At 36.6% G+C, this 22,998-nt stretch overlaps 2 protein-coding genes across 5 annotated transcripts in view; both read right to left on the minus strand.

Annotated features, from left to right (window-relative positions):
• LOC124156334 (vacuolar protein sorting-associated protein 8 homolog) overlaps positions 1-8,105 on the minus strand; it is a 59,607-nt gene extending 51,502 nt beyond the window's left edge. For 2 of the 4 annotated variants that reach the window (XM_046530827.1, XM_046530826.1), the window contains exons 1-5: positions 7,592-8,104; positions 7,347-7,475; positions 6,530-6,736; positions 4,953-5,285; positions 1,833-2,057 (exon numbers count right to left, since the gene is read on the minus strand). In XM_046530827.1, coding sequence (XP_046386783.1) covers positions 1,833-2,057; positions 4,953-5,285; positions 6,530-6,736; positions 7,347-7,475; positions 7,592-7,672 — 975 coding nt within the window. In that variant the 5' untranslated portion in view covers positions 7,673-8,104. Of the gene's footprint in view, positions 1-1,832; positions 2,058-4,952; positions 5,286-6,529; positions 6,737-7,346; positions 7,476-7,591 lie in introns of all 4 variants that reach the window. The other 2 variants (XM_046530825.1, XM_046530824.1) reach the window with 2 other exon arrangements.
• Positions 8,106-11,577: 3,472 nt separating this feature from the next.
• LOC124156338 (E3 ubiquitin-protein ligase RMND5A) lies at positions 11,578-22,884 on the minus strand. Its single transcript, XM_046530836.1, has 9 exons — positions 22,685-22,884; positions 22,383-22,528; positions 22,106-22,243; positions 21,690-21,827; positions 17,437-17,569; positions 15,356-15,521; positions 14,528-14,630; positions 12,580-12,734; positions 11,578-12,493 (listed from the first exon to the last, which is right to left on the minus strand). The coding sequence occupies exons 1-9, from the start codon at positions 22,818-22,820 to the stop codon at positions 12,430-12,432; spliced, it is 1,179 nt and encodes a 392-aa protein (XP_046386792.1). The 5' UTR covers positions 22,821-22,884; the 3' UTR covers positions 11,578-12,429.
• Between the last annotated feature and the right edge of the window lie 114 nt (positions 22,885-22,998).

Here is a 22,998-nt window from a genome sequence, read left to right on the forward strand (position 1 = left end):
AAGCAAATGTTATCCAATAGGAGAATGCAGGTGATTGTCATTATTCTCAGAATTTCTTTAATCATAACATGCCAATTATAAAAAACTAAATAATGTGCGACTGTAATTAAACTCTAGAACAATCGCACCTACCAGGGATAGCTCAATAGAAATCAAATTGATGATTGATGGGTCTGAAATGACAATACCTTCTTTTTATTTAAACTAATCAAGCGTTGATGCACTCTAAATTTTTTTGGCGACTAAGGAAGTGAATTTCTTTCCAAATAGTTACTTAATCAAAATGATATAATACCCTTTTGCGCCGAATTCCGCACATTTGCAGCCAGTACTTTCTTTGCAAAGAAAGAAAGCCGCACATTCATGGCATCAGTTTTCCATCGAAAACAAACGAAATGCCACGTATACGCAGTGCAGGGTAGAGGAAAGCAACCGCCGTGGATACAATGTACCCAGCTACTTGGTCGCCTCTCGAGATCCAGCTTAGAGCGAGCCCAAGCCCATCCTCGGCCACTCAACTCAGATCAACCCTCCCCTCCACGTGTTTACACAATTCTATTTGCAGTGACTTTTCCAGAAAAATATTTGTTGCTTATCTCATAAATCTGAAGGTAGAGGTGAATTCTTTTTTTTTTGCTTATCAAATGGAGTTCTAGCATTAATATCAACTGAGTTCAGTTTGGTTCCAAATTAGTAGATATGGGATAGAGATTTACTAAATCCGTCAATATGAACGTTAGAATTTCTGTTAAAATTTCTTCACGCTCTAAAGAACACAGGGAATTCAATTCATATATTAAAAATTTGATGGGAACAGCAAATATCTGTTTGTATAAAACATGGCTATTTCACTCACTTGACTGTGAGCTCTCACGGTGAAGGATTCTTTTAATACGTCTACAATCACAGACAGTGGCCAAGGAAAGGGATTGGCATCCTGTTCAGATGGGTCCCAGCCTTTGGACTGGTGCAAACCTCTGCCTTCCGCCGGCATGAGAGAGCTTTGTTCAGGGGAGTGCAACAAATTTTCAAGGGGCTCGTAACATGGACAAATTTCCCTCCACAAGGCTCTGATACAAAAGGGTTGAAATAATCTCGTTTGGCTTTTAAGTCATCTTGCCAGAGAAGTGATTACAGGGAAAACAATTCTTGACTGCCTAGCTCTTGCCCTCCGAATTCATTCGGCAGTTTTTTGTCATCATCCTATTTCCATCACCATCCAGCATCAACAACATCCATGAGTGAAATACAAACTTTTGGCTGCTCCATGATGCTATAGAGGGTTGATATCCTCCCGAATACATTAAGTCCTCGACTTACGAACAAGATGCATTCCAAGACCTTGTTGGTAAGTTGATAAATCTATGCAAGGCATCGAAAAGTGTGGTCATCGTACAGAATGCAACACTGCATCACAATGTAGCGTTGCAATAATAACTTCAATATTATCACAATGAGTTAAACCAATACCAAAATGTGCTGAAAATGGCATACATATCAATATTGATAATAACTTTAAAATGAAAAGGAGACTTCGTTGATTTCCACTGATTTATTACGAAGGAGAGAGAGGAGTAGGAGAGTCAGTAAACTGCAAGAGAATTTAATGACTTGATCAATTTCGTGCCAGGAAAATTTGAATAGCTATAGCATGAACATAAAATTATTAGGTCTTATATAATTAGTTTATCAAGTACTTATGACCTCTATGGTTCGAAACATGTCGTACGGACGAAATAAATCAGTGGAAATGGACGAAGTCTCCTTTTCATTTTCGAGTATTAACTTCCACATAGTTGAGCCTAATACAATTGAACAGATAATAACTTTACCTTTGATAGTGTAGCCATAGCAACAGCTATGACCTCCCTGAGTGGATGCTGAGCAGGATGACGGTTGAGCAGCAACAAAGGCTCTAAAGCCACCACCTCACCCCTGCTTCCAGAGAATAAACACCGGGAGTCGCAACCACGAACACCCATTGTCCTTTTGAAACTCAGCTCAAACACTGAACCACCACTATCAGCACACAATGCAAGAGTAGGAGAGTCAGTGAACTGCAAGAGAATTTAATGACTTGATCAATTTCGTACCAGGAAAATTTGAATAGCTATATTATGAACATAAAATAATTAGGTCATATATAATTAGTTTATAGATGATAAACAAAATGGTTAAAAATAAAGAGAAATAATAAACTTTGATATTGATAATCTCATCAATTGCTACTCTATAGACAAGATATAGAGAGCAAACAGGACAAGATGGTGAAATCAGTCCCCAAGTGGATTGAAACCACAACTGCACCACCATGCTGAGCTTAAAAAAGTATGTTTTTCTGCCAACGGTAAGCCCCATATTTGGTCACATGACCCATCAATTAAAGGTCAAACTTTTTTTTTTGTTGGTACCTCCATACCAAATTTAAGTATTGAAAAAATCCTAAACTTACAATTCTAAAAATACATATTGAAAGATGCATCTGACTATACATATTTGAAAATTGTAAGAGTACAGTTAAAATTTTGGCACAGATCTAAATAGTTGCATTTCCTTCAATTTTGAGCGCAAAAATAACTGAATGTGCATCCTGAGACGTCTTTTGCTGTCCTGATTCTTTTTCAGATTTTTAGAAGTGATATGCATGATAGATAACATGATAGCAGATGGAAATAAAAAATAAAAATCTATTACCCATAACCAACACATATTATCTTCAAGGTAATGCATCCTGCACAAAGAGAACCTGAAATGCTGATATCACTGACGACATTTTTCATTAAATTGCACTGATGCACTATGCACATTATCAATGTTACAATCAGTTTAACAAACATTTTGAGGTTTGAAAAACAAAGTGTCCCTTATATGGCCTTTAATATGTATGAGAATTTTCTTTGGTTAAGATTTTGATCTATTTAATGGCTTTGACACAATATAGTTCTCTAGGAGTAGATACAGGCCATTGAAAAGATAACTGAGCATTTCCTCACCAGCCTTTGCATGCAGCGCCACAATGTCGGGCCTAGAGAGTATCCTCCTGACCTCAATACCAATGGAAGAATTTCCTATAAAAGCATTGATTCCTCATATATACTTCATTGACTCAGTAGGTATTTTCTTTCATGCTAGTCAACTTTTATTTCAGTGAATTTTAGCCGCAACACCGCCATTTCTTTCTACTGTCATTCTTTGCTTAATACTTTCTTTCTGCTTATTTAATTCGAAAATTATGAAAAAATCTCATTAAAAGAAGCCCCTAATTTACTGTTAGCCATGGCAATATTAAACATGCTGAACATCTTTTAAATTTCCAAAGGAAACAAATATTTAGGAACTGTAAGAGGTGGCTGTCGTCTTCCTTACCACTTTTCCTTTCCCATCCAAACTCAGCAATACCTCCTTTCCTTTCGGCTCCCACGATTCTCCCACCACCCAACCCCGACAGGAAGTGCTCGCATGGCCACATAAGGCATCTTTCTTAAGAACGTGAGCCATATATACATCCGAGACAATAACAGCAAAATGCTTACCAGAGGGATACGACAGTACACTGGGCAGTCGACGTAATGTATTCAAATGAAGGAAGAATAAAGTGTGATTTCTCCGACATGTGACTTCTCCCTTTTTCTGCGTGACTTTCCTTATACTCCTACGGTTGACGAGGACGAGAGCGCCTGGCAACTTACAGAACTCTTAATCCAATCCTTTGAAATCATTAATTTTTACTTTTTACTTTAATTGGGAGAATCGGGGACTTGATAAGCCTAAAATAACACCAATTATTTATTGAACAGATCAATTTAAAAACACAAAAAAATTGCCTTCAGCATTTCTCTCTTACGAAAACAAAATTGATGACAGCTCCCAAAATCAAGGATATTCATCCATATACATTGAAACATTCTTTTGAAAGAAATTTAAACCTCGAGTCGAGGGAATACTTTACAACTCATAGGGTAAAAGTGGGTAGAATATGTTTTGAATAATGTATAAAATGATATTTTTCTCCAAAAGAATAGCAAAGGTTGATGATGCTAGCTTATGGACGCCTGGTAGTGGGTTTCGAAGCATTTTGGTGTGTCTCGTTCCATGCACCCCTTAACTGTTACATAAACTGTAGTTAGAATAATGATAATAATATTCCAAAAAAGCACACTCTCTCACTGGCCAAATTTCATTTGAGAATCATATGCATCTTGAATTTATCAATCCATGCATTACAGCAGTGGCTTAACTATAGGGATAGATCCTCACCCAAAGCCTCTTTAAAGAAATAAAATTAATTATTTAAAACTGCTATCTAGTTTTGACATACATATAATAACTGCATCTGCTGACAAGTGAAACCCAAATTTTAAGAGCCAAAATGATGTAAAATATATTTCCAGACATGTCATTTTTCAAAACGTTTTCTCTTCAGTTACCTGATGGGGGAAGGGGGGGTTGCCGACCTAGGTGCCCCCCCCAATCTCTCCCCTAATGCCTCGTTCACATTACGATTGTCCGAGCAATCGTCCCAACGATAGTTGGCTGCACTAGCTATGCGAATGCATGTCCTGATAATAGTTGACGTAGTTCCGAACGTTGCCACTTTACGATGGTTAGGCGCTGGGAGACCAGAAACGGAAGCGACAAGAGAATGACGAAAAGCTCATGAAGCTCCATTTTTTTCATGGATTTGTCCTAGGAAGGAAGAATATGGGCGGAAGAAAAATTATTTGGTAAATACACGTTGAGCACAGTAATATCTTGTCCCTGCATACCTCAACAACTTTGCTAACCGTCAATTTCCCGTTCACTTTAGATGTCAGCACTAGAGGGCAGCACAGGTTTTCAACCATCGTCGTGTGAATGCACGATAGTTCCAACAATCGCTGGAACAATTGTAATGCGAATGAGGCATAAGCATACTCCTAGTTTTTCCACTGGTATACAGCACACCCACTCACCTTGAGGTGAAGCACAGCAGTAGCAGGAGGATGAGCATCAGACAGAGTTCGCAAAAGGCGTCCGCAAGTTAAATCATACATGAAAATGGCACCTTTGGCAAACCCCACCAGCAAACGACTGCAGTCATGGTTAAGTGAAAGTGCCGAAACAGCACCAAATTCCGACACTTCATTACTCCCAGCACATCCTCCAGAGTGAGAGCCTTCTTCAGCACCTAAGCACCACCGTAACGTTTGAGATGAATCGAAAACCAGAACCAGCCCATGTGAAGTTCCAACAGCAATCATTGTGGAGGCAGCAATTGAAGTAGGAAGACCAGCATTCACCCGTTCCTGTGATACAAACATTGGCAGAAATATCAATGCCAAGATGGATTTTTGTAGCAATGAAGAGAAATTAAGCATCGGTATATATTATGTTCCAAGATTAAAACCAGAAGCACTCCTCCTTGTATTCCTCACTTCAACCAGAAATGAAAATTTTCAACTTGTTTCCTCAGTATTCAACAGTTTCTGACCACAGTCAATGATGGTTGTATTCATAGGAGGGGGGAAAGGAGCAATGCCACATTGGCCATGAAATTTCTTCCTGAATGCAATTGTTTGATTGTAGCTCAGTGAGATCAGTCATGTCTTGGATTGGTCTTTTGGGCCAATACTTGAGTGAACCTTCATTGCTGATCGATGGGAGTTCGAATATTCAAATATTAGCTCTATATAGTCAACGGTGTGTTACTAAACCATTCGAAAACTCCAGCACAATGCTTAATTGACTTTTTCCACACTGAGGTAGGCTAAGAATATGCTAAACTGCAGTCTATCCCATTGCTAAGAGAGAGATGCAAGGGATCACTCACAATCTCTGATAAAACATTTGCATTATTTAGAAACTTTTGGAATACTTTTTAAAGTGAAAAGCCAGCCAGGTAACTATTCATGCATTCATTGACATAATGCTAACATAAAGAACCTCAGAACAATTTGCAAACCCTCTAATTCTAAGAACTAGGCATCAATTGGCAAGTGCTTCATATGGATGAAGAATATACCTGGAGAACCCTTCATTCATCAGTCAAAATTCAAGCCAGTTAACATTGTATGAAATTGGCTCCACTGCTTACATATGCGCATTCATTAGTGTGGATATAAACAGTGACAGTAATCAAGGAACAAATAATAATAATTAAATAGGAAAGCAACTAATAGCACTAGGTCAAAAAATTCACCGATGATTTAATACTGAACAAGAAAAGCACTTGAACTCTGGAATATTTGATCATATTATTTTAAGGCCTGTTTACATGGTAAATTAGCTCATACAACTTAATGCCTAAATGTATGAATGCGAGAATGAATGCCAAAATACACCGTGTTACCACTTAACTTGTGGGAATACAGGAACAAAATACAGAACTTGTTCTAATTTGATTCAAGCATTTGTACATGTTCCGTTTCAGTCCACAAAGATCGATTATGCAATCAGACATTAACTTGTATGTATTAACATATCATGTAAAAAAAACCTTTAAACCTAACAAATTCCACAACAGACAAACTATTTTCCTTTTGAGACTAACTCTGGCAGATGACATTTGCTGTGAGACTCCTCGCAAAATTAGGTGACGAAGTAATGATGAAGGAGGCTGGACAGGACGATTAGAAAATCCTCCACCAGGGCTCCTTCTCCGCCTGCTACGTTCTGATGAGCAACGACTTCTTGTATCCCAACTACCTCTGGAGCCAACTGACAGGGTCTCCACAGCTTCAGGCCCAAAAGAACCACCCTATAGAGAAAAAATTTACACATCACTAAATTGGATATTAAATTAGGTTAACTAACTATTCCTCATAAATCCAAAATAGAGGTTTACTTTTTTTCAAGCATAAAGAATGTAATGCAATGCAATATGAAAACTTATCGTCAATTCAAATAAAAAAATCCAAATTGCTCACACCACTCCATTCTGAAGTAAGTACCTCCTGCAATACTCATCAGTATAAATGATTCTAATAACTCCCAGTTTTCACAAAAACTACCTAATTGAATTTCTAGTGCTGAGGTGAATGACCTTGCTAACACATTTCTTGGGTGAAAATGGTAGTTTTAAATGGCAGTATTACGGCAAAAATTCACTGAAATAAAACTTTACTGCCATGACTCATGCAAAAACGAGTGAGATTCTTTCACACCAAAACCACAAATAATTCGAATTGAAATAAATTGGTAAAATTTACTGGGATTCATCATAAAGAAAGCGACTACATAACACACCTCTATTATTAAAGTTACAAGCCTCCATTATGCGTGGAGCAATGTAGAAATGGCTATGAGATGTATCTGAAGAAAAATTGTCATACTTGAAATAAAACTACCTCGAAGGTCCCTATAATTACCTCTGCAATCTGGGGCAAAGAGGCCAGTTCATCTTCACTTAGGGAACACTGGTCATCGATATCATTCAGAATACTCTCCAGGGTAGGTGCCTTGTCCACCGGAGGAATGTCATATTCAGAATCATCCAGCTGTAAAGCAGTGACAGTAAAATAACTATTACGTAAATAAGCAATTCCACCGAGAGAGCATTAAGTAAGATACAGAGATTGTTAATCAATATTAAGACCACAGTTATCAGCCACACCTCATCAAAATTCAATTCCAAGTTATCTTCTAATGAATTGTGAGAGGATGCTCTTCCGATAATCACCCCATTCTCCGCCATTATTTCAGCTATTGACGAAATACCATTGACTTTATGTTCATGAACCCTCAAGAAACTCCATATTAAGCACGGCTTTATAACATAGGGGAGTGTCAATACACCCCTAAAGTAGCACCGGTCTACTTCCAAGGCCTGTCAAGTCACAGTTATCTTCTTACGGGGCGGGTTATTTAAAGCTAAAAAAGTGAAAATCCATCATTCTAACAAAGCGACATTATGGACCTATACTATTCTATCCTTAAGTTGAGAAATTTTGAAGTAATATATAAACGTAACGGTACGGTCACAATAATATACAACTATCAACAAACATCATCTGTTTTATCTCGGCTCGATAAGTGGGTGCCTGTTTCCTTGCGATTTGTCAGATTTGCAGCTGTAAGATGAGACATGTATGAACCGATAACCAACATCTCTCTCATAGTCGCTTACTTCCGATAAGTAACAGCAGATACCGCTGTCATTGATGTGGCCTCTGCTTTGTGGCGCGCAAACCAATCGTATGTGATCAAAATTAAAGGAGGCAATGGATCACACAGCATGCATGCATTGACTATCAATAACGATTACAATAGATATTGTCAAAAATAAATTTATTGAATGATGATTTTTTAAAGAAAAACAAATTAAAGTTGAAAAAATAAATATTGTACCCCTAACAATCTCTTCATCCCCTTGAACCGTGCTGGAAGTTCCATTTGAATTTAATAATAATAATAATTTTATTGGACATTAAACAAATTAGAATTTGCAATAGTCTTCTTCATACACATAGGAATTATCAAATGCACAAAATACATATGGAAAAATCAATTGGATTATGCATCAAGAAAGGACAACACAATTTCACATTCGAAAAACTCATTAATGGAGTAAAAGGCTTTTTTCAATAGCCAGTCATGAATAACTTTCTTAAACTTTGTCACACTCACAACTTTAGCTTCTGGGGGCAATCTGTTAAAAAAACGAATTTTTAGTATATCAAATGAATTGCCTGCAATAAGGGACGTCTAGGGTGTCACTATTCCTTGTGTAGTGATTATGAAAATTAGACCTTTTTTCCAAGGAGCACAGATTATCTTTGACATTGCAAAGGGATTTATGTATGTACAAGCTGTAGAGAGTCATAATCCCAAGCTTGGAGAAGACAGGCTTGCAGTGATCCCTTGGGTGAGAAAATGATATTACCCTTACTGCCTTTTTTTGCATTTTAAATAAATTATTGGTGGATGATGAATGGCCCCAAAGTTCAATACCATAATTAATATGGTAATGAAACAAAGCATAGTATATGTGAGTTAGGTACTCTTTTGGTATCAAGTAGGTAAGTAGTACCTATACAAGTTTACGTAGCATATAAACTGCCTTGGACAATTTTCCAAGAGTGCCTACAGCATGTGGCTCCCTAGTCAGTTTTTGGTCGAGTTCAAATCCCAATAACTTAATGGTGGTCTGGGTATTATCAGAAGTGCTCAAAGAGAAGACGATGTCACTGAGTTTTATCATTGTTCAGAACCAGACCGTTTGCAGAAAACCAGTTTGAGGCTTCAGTAAAAAACAAGTTAGTACGTAGTACTAATTAGCTTCTTAAACATTTTGCAATATTAAATGGAGCTGGCCCTTTCTTCTTTTGAGGCAGTTAACAAAATGCCTATGTTTAAGTACAATGGACGTGCTTACATATGTAATATGATATCATAATCAATCCTTACCATTACATTTGCAACCTGGCAAAAATAGAATGGAAGCAAAAACTTCAGCTCAAGCTGACTTGAATGGCTTTTAATTGATGATAAGGACCTTCGGTGTTGGATTCAACTATTTTTTATCAAATTCAAATTTTGTCAACAACAAGCCTTTCATCATCAAGCATAAATCTTTACACAACGTAAGTTAAACAAATTATATTGAATAAATTGTCTTAATTTAAAAATGATAATCTGTATTACAAACAGAGATTGTAAAACATGGATCCACGTCCAGAATCTAAGTGCACTTTCCATCTTTTTGGGTGAGAAACACACGTCAATGACAGTCTAAATAAACTTTTTTTAGCATGTGTTTCAGTGCCTAAAGAATATGATTTAATGGAATTCAATCCTCTCTCCTCCACATCGATAACTCATGGAAACCTTTACCTTGACTGGGGATCGAAAAATTGACCTCCTTTCTTGGCACATGTTCAGACTACCAAGCTACCAAACTCTATAAACTAACCACTAACTGCAGAAAGGCATCGTGTCCAATTTGGCTAACCTAGATAAGAGTGATAAAAAACCTTGTAAACCCATATACTTACACCACGTGTGTACATATTATTAAAAATATTTTTTTTACATGCCTGGGCAATGGCTTACCCAAGATCAGACCTAGGGGGGGGGTTATTCAAGTTGCAACATTTAAGCAAGGAAAAGTTGAATGAAACCAGCATTTTAAGAAAACTATAGTTTTCTTAAAATGCTCATTTCATTCATTCATAACTATAGGTATGTATGTATAAAAGCGCTTTATTGGTTTTTTTAAATTATTTGCTCAAAAAAAGGATTTTATTTACATGTCTTACACTTATATAATTTTTCGTGGGTTTAAAGAAAATTTGTTTAAAACTTTCTTTTCAATCCAGTCCTTTTCCTTAAGGACTTTCATGATTTTTGCTTCTATTGGGGGGCAGCTGCCCCTTGCTGGGTACGGCCATGTGCCTGGGTATTTGGAACTTGTATACACAAATAAACTAAGTACAATATTTTAAGATAGTTAGCTGGAGATATATTTATTTTAAGGTCATGTTTCTTTTCTGCCGCAAAATAGAATTTTTCAGGACATTTCATGGAGAATAATCAATATAGACACAAATAATTTTGTAAAAATTTATTCTAATGAGTAAAAACATTTTTTTGCTACATTATTTTAGTTTTCATATTCTTTGGATGCGAATGTAGTTTGAGATGACAAAATCACATTCCAAAAGTTCAATTTTTATTCTGGTATGTATACCTATGTTTTATTGAGATATTCCATTTTTTTATTGTAATAGGAAGTACAATTGAAAAGGCATTTTTAAAAAGGAGCCTGTATCGACTCTTCTTCGTCCCTTAGTCTAAAATAATTGATCCATTGCCAAGCTGGGGATATTTATGCTACACTGCACCCCGTGGTGCTTCTCAAATGATATTTTGATATGGAAAAGGTTCTTTTTTGTTTACTTTATTTTTGTCAGTCAATTTTGTTTTTTAATGTACATACTGGTTAAACATCGTACACACTTTGAAAGCCCCCTTACCACCATCACCTTAATGATAGATGAAAGTTGTGCATTCCTCCAGTAAAAGATTATGCACATCTAAGAGGCTAATAGTTAGCTTTCTGAGGTTATAGGTTTCTTGGACAGGAATATAGGATGCAAATCAGGTGAACTGATCATTAGTTCACGCATCTCTCACAACTAGCAGGCAGCTGTTTACTGCAGAAAGGGAACTATGAAAATGGACTACACGATATTGAAGGCCTAGTCATGGTAATAACAAAGCATGGACATGTTTCCTTTTTGTACCAAACGTTGAGTCTTGTACCAAGTAACAACTTAAAGAAACAAAAAGAAAAATTGTCCAACTTGGACATGACACCTTTCTATGAGTTAGCAATTCATATATATGCAATTAAATTGGACAAAGACAATGGTGTTGTGATGCATAGCCAAAAAATATAATGAAAGTGATGGAGGAATATAGTCAGCAGTCACTATGATTACCGTCTCTCACACTAATCACTGGAATAGAAGATTCCAAATATCAAGATGAATACATACCTAAGGTTCAGAAGCTCTCTGAAAGTTTTCTGTCCCATACAGACTATTTCTGCTGAAGAAAATTGTCTTAAATTAAACCATTTTAATTAAAAACATATAATAGCCAATTAAGATTTATTAACATTTTCAAACATGAACATAGTTAAGAATAGCAAATAAATAATTTTTAATCCTGTGAGTTATTCCCCTTGACCTACGTCAAAGGTACTTCTCATTGGTCATAACTGTGCCAAGTGCCACTATACCTCTACATATTTCTGAATCAGTTGACATACTGAAGTCAATTTATGTGATTAGAATAAATGGTACATAATTTTATCCAATATCTGTGACTATGTAACAGATTGGATAAGATAGATTCTCAGTCTTACTCTAACCACGCACAAGTAGCCATTCCCAAAAGCAAACAGCATCATTTACTACAACTAGCTGGTGTCAGTAGTATGTATGTACTTTTATAAATGGGCAATAATTTATGGCTCACACCCAAATGCATGGTTGCCTCCTATAATTTTAAGTTCCCCTCAGAGAGTTCTTCTTTTCAAATTCCATACCCACAGTGCTTTAGAAGGGAATGCAGAAATTACACTTTTTCCAGTGCTAAATGTTTCATATCACACCATTAATAAAAAGTTGATTCATTTTTTCCAGGGACAGGCAGTAACCATTTCACTTTTCCACTTTGGAAATTAGAAAGTATAAACAAGCTATAATTTACAAACATCCAATTGATATAAAATAATATATATTTATATACACAAAGTCTTGAGTGATGCACATTAACAATTGGCTCTTGGGGCAATAAAGTTCACAGAGAATTCTTGCTACACTGTCACTGAAATCTGCCAATACATGAATGAATAATATTCACAATGTCATTTGTATCCAGCACATATGCCAACCGGCATCCTTCAATCTTCTTCAAGAAGCATGAACTTCCAAGCCATAATAATTAAAAGTAAACATGCCGGGCATCAGCTGGGTTCTGCTCAACAGGGCAATATGGACACTTCAGCCTGAAAAAAATTACATATTTCGTATGTACAATCCACAGTTAAGTAAACACGAGAACATATCATAATCAAATATACACCATACTCACTTATTTCCACTACTTAGTTTGTTGAGAGCATCTCGAGATATAACATGACCACAGACAAGACGGACTGGAGGGTTAGATTCTGAACATTGTTGCCTCAGTATTGGGCATGCAAAAACTGAGTGATATCTTCCTTCTGCTCCAAGGTCAATTTCAATCTGCAAACCAAATGAAAAAAACCACAATGATTAATATGTTTCATTCAATTTAGTGTTACACAAACAAGTATTTATAAACAATGTGGCTTATGATTGGCCACATAATTTAGCCCAAATGTGTTTTCTCAATGAGTCTTTTTTATCACTGAAATAGGGTAGTTTCCTTCATCAAAGAAAACAAAAGGCATTGATGGCGATTCGTTACCCACCATTAGTGTATTCACAATACACAAATTATTTGGTTTTTAAAATACCGGTTTAGACGAATGGCAAGGGTCAAATTTTATCCTCATTTGAAAAAGGGCAGATTGGCGCCCATGCGATTCCACTCCACGTGACGTCACAGGGACCTAGTTTCTACACGAGAGGATAGGAGTTATGCATCGTCAGAGGCTACCAATGCATGCATGAGTCACAGAGCTCAGGGAAACATGTCTTAATAATCACCTATTAAAACTGGCTGAGGTCGGAAAGTTTTCTTCGATTGATAAGGTATTAATAAACCTTTTTTAAGCCATGCGCTACCAGACAGGAAGGTACTCAGCTACCCGTTAGCATCCTGCGTCCTATCAGCGCTCAGAGCCTCGATCAAGGTCACCTACCAGGCGGGAGGGGGAACCAGAAATGCGTCGTACGGACTTTTTCCCTTCATTCCTACTTACGCGTCGCGTTTTCGCGCGCTTGAAATTTTTCACTTTTTATTTGATCGCGAAAAATAGATATCGTCATTTAAAAATCTAAAAGCGTGAAATACGTACTCCAGGAGTAATAATCTTTCGATTTAGGCAATAAAAAAATAATAGGAAACCACCCTATTGGACATACAAGCAATAGGTAAAGACTATTGGACTCCAAACAATGGAATGCTCGTCAATACATACAGTACTCAGGAAAAGTTGAAGCTAATCCAAGCTTCACAGACATGGCTGACTCACGCACATTCGTATGGGAAAATGTGCAACATTCAATTAATAACATATTCTGAGGTGAAAAAAATGTTGTCTGAGATACAAGTAATTTATCTTCCAAAGTACGATCTTATCTTATTCATAAGAGCTGAGAAAAAAATTTCAAAGTCGTGTGATTTTCCATCTACTTCTGGATCTTGTCCTTGTAAATGTACAAGAAACTGAACAGGAAACCATTCAGAAAAACGTACAGAACCTTGTGCATTTCAATGTACTGTATAACCAGGCCTTGAGACTATCGAGTTGGATTACATATGCTTGTCGAGTCGAGTAGTGTCCGTTACAGAGCTGTCGAGGCCAGAAAGTTCCAAAATTTGCCAACAGGTAGCGCTATCATAAAATTCATGTAATGATAACGCTTTTGAAGTCAATAAGTCGTAGTATTGCCTTAGCCTGGGAGTTTCAGCTCGCTGTTTACATAGCTATGAACATAGCGAATACATGCCGAATATGTTTTTGTCAGCCGTGGCAGCCTAGCTTCTTCCAACCTTCACAGATATTTTCAGATACAACACACTTTTACATAATTATATGATGGTATTACTGTCCACATAAATGTTTTTGCAAATATATATTAGTGGTCAAAGTGTGGATTCCAAATTTTCAGCTTTCTGTGCCAAAATTTTAATGTATACTGTACCTAAGCACTGCTTTTTGCACTCCTCAGCCTCCAAAAACGTGCTACATATTACATAGTGAAGCCTCCTGAGACTAAGTTAAAACTTTAAAGTGAATCGCTGAGGTTCAGAAAAAGTACTCTTCCACGACCCATTTTAGGAATGATAGCTTCCAAGAAATTCATGTTTAAAAAGACAGCACACTTACCGGAAGTTCATCCTTCCCATTCCAAATACCAGTAACTTGTCTCTGCTGCATAACTTGTTTTATGTTGAGTAATGCTGGAAGAGCAGTGCATCCTGAATTTATGCTGGGGAATAAATAAATATAATAATTAGCATGTTTTAACTATCCAACAACTTACGATGAAATTTCAATGAAATTAATCATTCATTCCAAATATGTCAATAAATACATAACATTTGATGTGTGAAAAGATACACATAAACCATTGAGTTCTAACACTATAATGACTGGGGGTGGTCAATTGACCATTTGCATTTTCTTTTGTGCACCATTATTTTCCAATTTATGAGGCTGACTTTTTTTTCTCATGAAATGTATTTTGACATAAATTATTCAAAAATGAAATTATTTTTGGGGAGAATGCTTTAGGTCACGGGCAATACCAGCTTTTACCTACAATGACCGTGAGTGGTCAATTGACCGTTCCTTTATTTCATACCATTACGTAGATCACTTTGTTGACTGTTGGGGTGAACTGTGTCAAATATAGAGCGCAAATTACCAAACACCCAAATTAATAAATATTGACTCTCATATCCTTAAAAGAGTTTTACAAATAATTTCAATGTTTGTGTGAAAAGGGAAGAACATCAGCAAAACTACAAGAATGATGCCTTGGTAGCTTAAAGCACTCAACCGGAAATCGGGGGATGCTGGTCAAGGTGAATGATTTTTTTCTCAGTGGACTTTTCGCACAATGGTAACTAGATGTCATTTCTTCTTTTATTATTAAAAAAATACTCCTTGAAACCATAATAACTATGAGAAATATAACAACATAATACCAACCACACAGATAGAGGACTGTCAACACTGAGACCAAGTAGCGTACATGCATCTCTGGTAAACACATCACAGATTTCAACCCAGAGGTTGGGATCAAGAAGGTGATTATAAGGGGATTGTTTGATTCCTTGTGGTAGATATAAGAGTGTTCCCATTAGACTCTGGATTTCTGAAAAGAAAGATGTTTTTTTAGAACCAACTTTTATGCCTGTAGAACAGATTAACACTAAATTTACAACTTATAACCTGCACACAGGCAGATTTTCCAAAAAAATCCTCATCCCCAATTAGATGAAATATTGAGCAGTAAAAGTGAAGTGAAAGTAAGACGCTTCTTTTGGGACCAACTTTCACATGCCGGTATATTAACAATAAATTTGCAGTTCAAAATCTGACCAAAGGAGGATTTTCAAAAAAACATCCTCGTCCTTAATTAGATGGCATAGTAAATATTTTTAGAAGTATCTGCCGCAGAGGTGGAGTGGTGCAAATTTATATATGCTCCTCTGACTTGCTCCAGTCTTTCACCTTTTCCAAGCATGGGGACTGAAAATATGCTACATAGCAGTCCGCTCCTTTGCTAAGTGAGATTTCAGAGAGCTCTCTCTCCCAGAATGAACCCATTATGATATGTAACCATTCTAAAGGCCGTATCACACTAGCGACTGCGGCCGGCGCTGCGGCTGCGACCGCGACTGCGACTGGCCCGTCGACCAATCAGAGCGAGGGAGTCGACGCTGCGACTGCGACTCCGAAGAATAGCCGACCGGCTATTCTTCAGAGTCGCAGTCGCAGTCGCAGCCAATCAGAGAGCTCCATTTCAATCTCGAGCGCTTGCGGCAGACGTGTTTGTTTGTTTTGGTTACCGTAGCGAGGGAAGTTCAAGAAGGTTATAAGATAACGCTGAGATAATTTTGGATTTTTAAAGTGAAGATGGAAGCCCAGTATATTGGATATTGCACCCGAGTACACAGGTGAATGAAAATGAAGTACGTTTTAACATATTTTAGGAACATTTTCAACAATTGCTGCTCTCTATCTATTCTTTGGGCTTTCGTAAACAAACAATCCACAAGCAGAAACGTTCATACGTGCGCATGCGCGATCGTGGCGTCGGCCGCAATGTGTGATGGGGTGCAGTCGCAGCCGCAGCCGAAATCGCGGTCGCAGCGGCGGTCGCAGTCGCTAGTGTGATACGGCCTTAAGGCTGCATACTAATGCAAAGCTATTTTCAAGTATGTAAATTTCTCATCACGTTTGTAAAATATAAATTTAAAAGGTTCACTTCTTATAAAGGGGAGACCACGTACCTTGCTAGGGCTTTTTCAATGCCACATTTTTTTATGCCATTCGGAATGCCAAATGCCACTTGGAACTGATAGTTGTTTCATTGAAAGGGCTGTAGTTTGGGTGTGATTAATCACTCTTCATGCGGTACTTTTAACATGCTTTCTATTACTCCCAAATAGCAGAAATCCCACCATGTGGGTCCGACATTTCAGTCATCAACATTTTCATTTTATAAGAAAAAAGGTTTAATTTAAAAGTTTTATTTACTACCATTATCGTAAAAGGGATCTTTATTCAGACTTCTTATCCTTATTGTTGGCCCTTTTTGTTCTGTACAGTTAGTCTGCATTTTTATTTATTACATTCTATGAGCCTTACCCATAGGCAAAGATGCTTCTGCAGTAATGAACCTCCACTTTATTTGTGGTGCACACATTATATTGCCTATCTATTGATAAAACAATCCTAACGTGGAGTTTAAAAACAATTTAAGAGTTGTACTGGCACCATTGGTATGAATGGCAAGTTTTTCTGCCAGGAGCAGAGACCAGTGCCATTGCCTTGAAATGGCTAGTAATGCACTGTAGGGTTATAAAATCTCAGTTGCTGATGCAATAGGATGATTCTGCAGTCACGAAAGGATTTCATACAATATATGTATTCTTTTTGCAACAAATCTAAGGTGCAATAACATTGTATCAAAATGTTAATGATGCTGGTGCAATTAAAAAAATTTTAACCTGCAATCATAAAAAAAACGAAATGACAACTTTTCTACTGTAAAATGCACTTACCTTTGTCATGACGCTGAACAAACTGTGGGAAATGTGTCCTGGCGTACTGCACAGCTTCAGCCTGTCTTGAGGGTCCATCCCTAACAAGTCCAACAAACTGCAATCTATGCAGTTTGAATTCCAGGGATGAATTCTGTGCAAGGTAAAATTAAAAGAATCACAAAATGTTAAACTATTATTTAAATATCGAGAATAAAAATTATATCAATATAAAAGCTGTGTTTTCCAAATATAACCACCTCAAAAATGCACAATAACTTTTCACTATAAATACACCACATAATACTAAACAAACTAATACCTAACCCTCATAGCATTAATCCATGGCAACTTGAATGGGTACTCATGCTTAATTCCACAACTGCACTGTAGAACTAAGCATGCACTAAGTTTGGAACAAGTCTAATTTAATCTTCATTACTTCAATGATTGGTGTCAATGTTTGTACTGCTTGTGGTGTGGATTCAATAGAAAGGCTGTTATACATGGTGAATGATCATGTGAATGAAATCATTCGCCGTGTACAATGGAAAAATTTGCGAATGAACCGTCTTGCAATGATCATTCAATGAAAATTAAAACACATTCTATTTTGGTCGTATGATCCCGTGATTGATAGCCTAATCATTCAGAAAGATCATTCACCGTGTATAGTGGCTTGAAGGAGCTATGATCAATTGCAGTTGTTGCAGACTTCAATATCTCCACCAAGTCTCAGCTAAAATATTTTTGCTTTAGCCACACGAAAATGGATGCTACACTCATCAGAAACATGAAGGATCTTAGGTCAATACTGGGAATTTTAAAGACTCAGCAAATGCAAATTAAAATTTCTCTTGTTGACTTTATCAACCAGCAAAATTCCATATCAGAAACAGAGCTTGAGTCATTTACTGGAGAAGTTAAGGACACACAGTGTGCATGATTGGAATAATAGTTGCATAATATGTTATAACTTAACATAACCGAGAATGATAGTGCCAAAGGTGAAAGTGAGGTCGATTACTGGCGTGTTGTGGAAATAATCAACCACTTTCCATCATTGTCCAAAGAAGAGATTCATGTCTCCAGGCTAGGTAAAAATAGTCTAACAAACCTTGACCACTTAAAGTTATACAGTAAAACCTCTCTACATTGCAATGGAGGGGACCAAAATTTGGGTAGTTTGATGTATGGAGGTTCACTATAGAGAGGTTTTAGTGATAGGCACCATTTTTTTTATATCCTTCAGAAATGAAAGGCACTACTGTCTTTTAAACCAATATACTTATGTTTTTAAACTAACATGCATGCATTAGTGAACATATATTTATTATCTCTATAGTCACAGGCTCAACTTTGTGGAAGTTCATTTCCATAAATAAAAACGAAAAAACTTTGTATTAATCCACCAATTTTCGTGGTATGACTAGTTTTGATGCAGCGGCGTACTGAGGTACCTGAGGATGACACCGCTGCACCAAAACTAATCGTACCACGAAAATAAATTGGTGGATTGATACAAAGTTTGTTCGTTTTTATTTATATATTTATTATTTAATAACTACAGAAAGCGAGTGCTATCGCACGATTTTACCATGATTCGAGAGGAAACATTGTGATCTCTCTTAATTCAACAGTCACTTAAAATGATTAGGATAGTTGGATACCTTTTTTCTTATTTACTGTTAAGTATGCTCTCATATGGAACAAAATGGCCATAACTGACAGTTAATGTGAAAATTACATTATATTAAAGGTGTATAAGAAAAAAAATAAGCATGAAACATTTATCACTGAAAATGTCATTCCATGTACATATGTAATCGCTGCTGCATTAATGGTCTCTAGTTGTCTCGGTACGATTTGCGGAGGTAGTTAGGCCATCTCGGGGGTGTCTCTTAGGTATGATAAGTGGAGGTTTTATGAGGTAAAGAGGTTCACTATAAAGAGGTTTGCCTCTAAATGTACATGTAAATCTGACGGTACCGAAGGGATGGTATGAAGTATGGAGGTTTATGATGTAAAGAGGTTCACTACATAGAGGTTTTACTGTACTTCCAAATCCTCAAGATTCTATGTTACTCTTACAGAATAACAGAAAGCTAGGACACAGTCCTGTGGGTTAGAATGAAAGTGCAATCCATAAACACTATTAACTTTGACATCTCCTGACACAAATAAATGTGCAAAAAAACAAAGATGAGACCGAACAAAGAATAAAGTAATTTAACTCATACCCACAATAGTTGCCTCAAAAAACTAAGGCCATTGCCTCCTAACCTCAGGGTATATCATCAAAATTTGAAAGGCCTGAGGAAGAATTTAAACCAAATAATGTTTCAATATATGTATGTATTTCCCACATGATGTGATTGTACTAACTGAAAAATATCTTTCACCAAATATTGATCCCTCTAAACTGGGGTTAAGACACTATATAGTGGTAAGAAAAAAAGAAGCAATATTACCAGCACAACATTAAGGGGAGAGAGTGTACTAATTGCTTTTTGTTCCTCTTTATTCTTTAAGGAATTTGTCATTTCCTCTCACACTGATGAACATCCATCCGTGCTCATCTCTATCCAATCCAAGCCTATTTTGGTCGGTGCCACATATATACACACTTTGCGCCAAATTCTAACCCAAAGAATATACAGTTCACTGAGACCCAAACAAATTCCCCACAAATCTACAAGTAGGTGATTACAATCTGTGTATTCTTGTAATATGTCAATTATTAACTGTGATTTCCTAAATATCTACCACTCTTATGACTTGGCACGAAAGAATACCGTAAGAGACAATTACATAATTTCTGGGATTTATTACAACTGTCAATTCCTTAAATGAAATGCTAGACTTAACTTTTTGCGCTAAATCATCAATTGCCTTGTGCACAGACACAGTCCCTCTCAACCCAGCTGACTTCTTTCACCCAGCTCTCCACTTCAGCATCCCTCTGGCTCACAAATTATGCTGCTGTTACTTCACTTCTCAAGGCATAAACTGGCTGTCTATTTCGTGCAATAAGCCAGTAAATGAGACTTTTACTGTGCCATCCTCCATTGTGCATGGTGCCATTGAACAGTTCACCCACAAAGTACATAAATTTTCGTATTTCTTCTTTCCCGAAATGACTTTGTGATGAATTAAAATCATCAAAGAAAAAATTTTGTTGCATTTAAAATTTCTCAATCAAACGTTGACAACGACCAGTTTCTCCAAGTACAGAGCAAAATGTAAGACTATAGCAAAATATTGTTACCATTTGTTTATGAACAATCTGTCCTTTGATTCATCAAATAACAATACATCCTTCTAGAACCATGTAACATCTCTATGTAAGGATAATACATTACCTAAAAGATGCATTCACATCACCTAACATGTGAAAACTAAGAGAAAATTGTGGAACTTTGAACTCAATTTTTTTTGTGTTACTACATATAAATCAAATGAAATATGTGACATAACTTACTATCGGGTAATAACAATAACACAGTATTACAGCCAAGCTGTTGGAAAGTATTGTAGTTGTTAACTTGGCACCATTAGTTAAAAAATATATTACATAATGTAAAAAATGTTTCTGAGCAACACAGTTTCAGGCAAGGCATGTCTACAGGAAGAAACTTGTTGATTTTTGCCACTAACCTTTCTAATGGATTAGGAAATCGATCCTAAATTCATGCTATTTATTCAAATTTCACTAAAGCACTTGATAAAGTAAACCACTCTATTATGCTGTTAAAGTTGGGTGTCAATGGGTATCCATGGAATGAGACTGAGATGGCAACAAAGCTCCAAAGGCTGTAAACAGTTTATCAAACTTAAATCTATTTCCTCACAGGCATTCTTAAGTTGTGCAAGGATCTCATATGGGGCCAATCCTTTTCTTTATAGTAATAAATGATATAAGCTAGGTAATATCTCCCGCTTCACATTTAGTGCATGCTGATTACAATAAAATATTCCATGCGTCCACAACTCAACTCACTGCCGTGAAATTAACAATTGTCCATTGAGAATAACTGACTAGTGTTCTAAGCTTAATATACATAAATATACAAAAATGGAATGTCATATGTAATGTTAACATACAAAGTGATACTCAGCTGTTTTTGAGAAGAAGTGCACTAAATTATTTATGTAGGAATGTGGAGGCAATAATATGGTGAGAGTTCCAGTCTTCAAGATATTCTTCACTTTCATAGCAATGAGCAATATTTTTAATGCTAAAATGAACAGCATGAGAAAAATAACTGTCTTACCTGGGCTAGGAGGCTCTCTCTATGAGCACAGGCCCATTCTAAAGCAGGTCCAAGGTCCTGCACTTTAAGGCAGTCGAGGATTTTGTTCAGTTCTGAAAACGGCTCTTTGTTTCCTTCTTCTGCTTTTAAACCAGCTTCCTAATTGAACAATGAGGAGAACGAAGTATATTACTATCTCACTATCTTACACTATATTACTATCTTACATATCTCACTTCTACTGAGCAAGCACATGAAATTGTTTCTGAATAATTTCATAATGCAGAAATACAAATGATCTTAAAATGCTGATCATCATAACCATTACCGAAAAAATAACTTAAGGTAATTTTGTCACAGATAATGAAATAAATCAGAACTAAAGACGGAAGTGATTTCCCACCATAATAATTTTAGAAAGATGAAAGACAGAATACCTTGGCTAACTCTTCTGCAATATCAAGCATTCCTTGACGATAGAAGTGCTGGCAAATAACTTGATTGAGCAACTGAACTTTCTCTGGTCCTGAAAATACATCTTCTCGACTGGTAGACGCAAAATCTGCCACAAAATTCTGCAATACATATGGAAACAATGGACTACACTGTGACTCAAATGACACAATTTACAGTCACTTTCATTCACAATAATGGTCAGTACTTAAAATTGTAGTGCGTCACGCGTAAAGAAACAATCTAGAATGTTCACCTTACCCTATCTATGGCTTTTCCAACTTTTGAAACGGTGCTGTGAAGTTCGCGGTGATCTGTGGCTAGAAGCTGCACTGTTTCACGAACCTTGTTAATGGCTTGTTTTAAGATATGTATCTGCCCAGGAGTTAATTCATGGTCAGTAGGGGCTGAATAACGAGCAAAAGATACACATTAAGGTTACAGAGAACCAAACTCAAATAAAACAATAAAATTCTTTTGATAAATACAGGAATTTTCTAACAAAAACAAAGCAGAAGATAGTGTAATCATTTTCGACATAACGGCCGAGGAAAAAAACTCACCATCCTCAAGTTCCTTCTTCAGATTAAAAATGTGATTAATAATATCTAATAGCACTCGGCTAGCATGATCACTGATTGCACCGAATTTGAGCAAAACTTTATCGACTTCCCTCTCTACAGTATTACATGCCTCCATGTTTGTTGCTCAATTGGTGCCAAAATATTCTCAAGGAAGACGAGAGAGAGGTTTTGAGAGAGACCCTGAGCATACAGATAATGACATGTGGAAAGTTTGTTATCAAACTTACTTCCAAAGATGATAATAGATGGCGAAAAGATCTTGCAGTCCCGTCAAGGTCGGTAAAAGGCATGTC

Source organism: Ischnura elegans, chromosome 3 (genome assembly GCF_921293095.1).
Source record: "Ischnura elegans chromosome 3, ioIscEleg1.1, whole genome shotgun sequence".
NCBI lineage: Eukaryota > Metazoa > Arthropoda > Insecta > Odonata > Coenagrionidae > Ischnura > Ischnura elegans.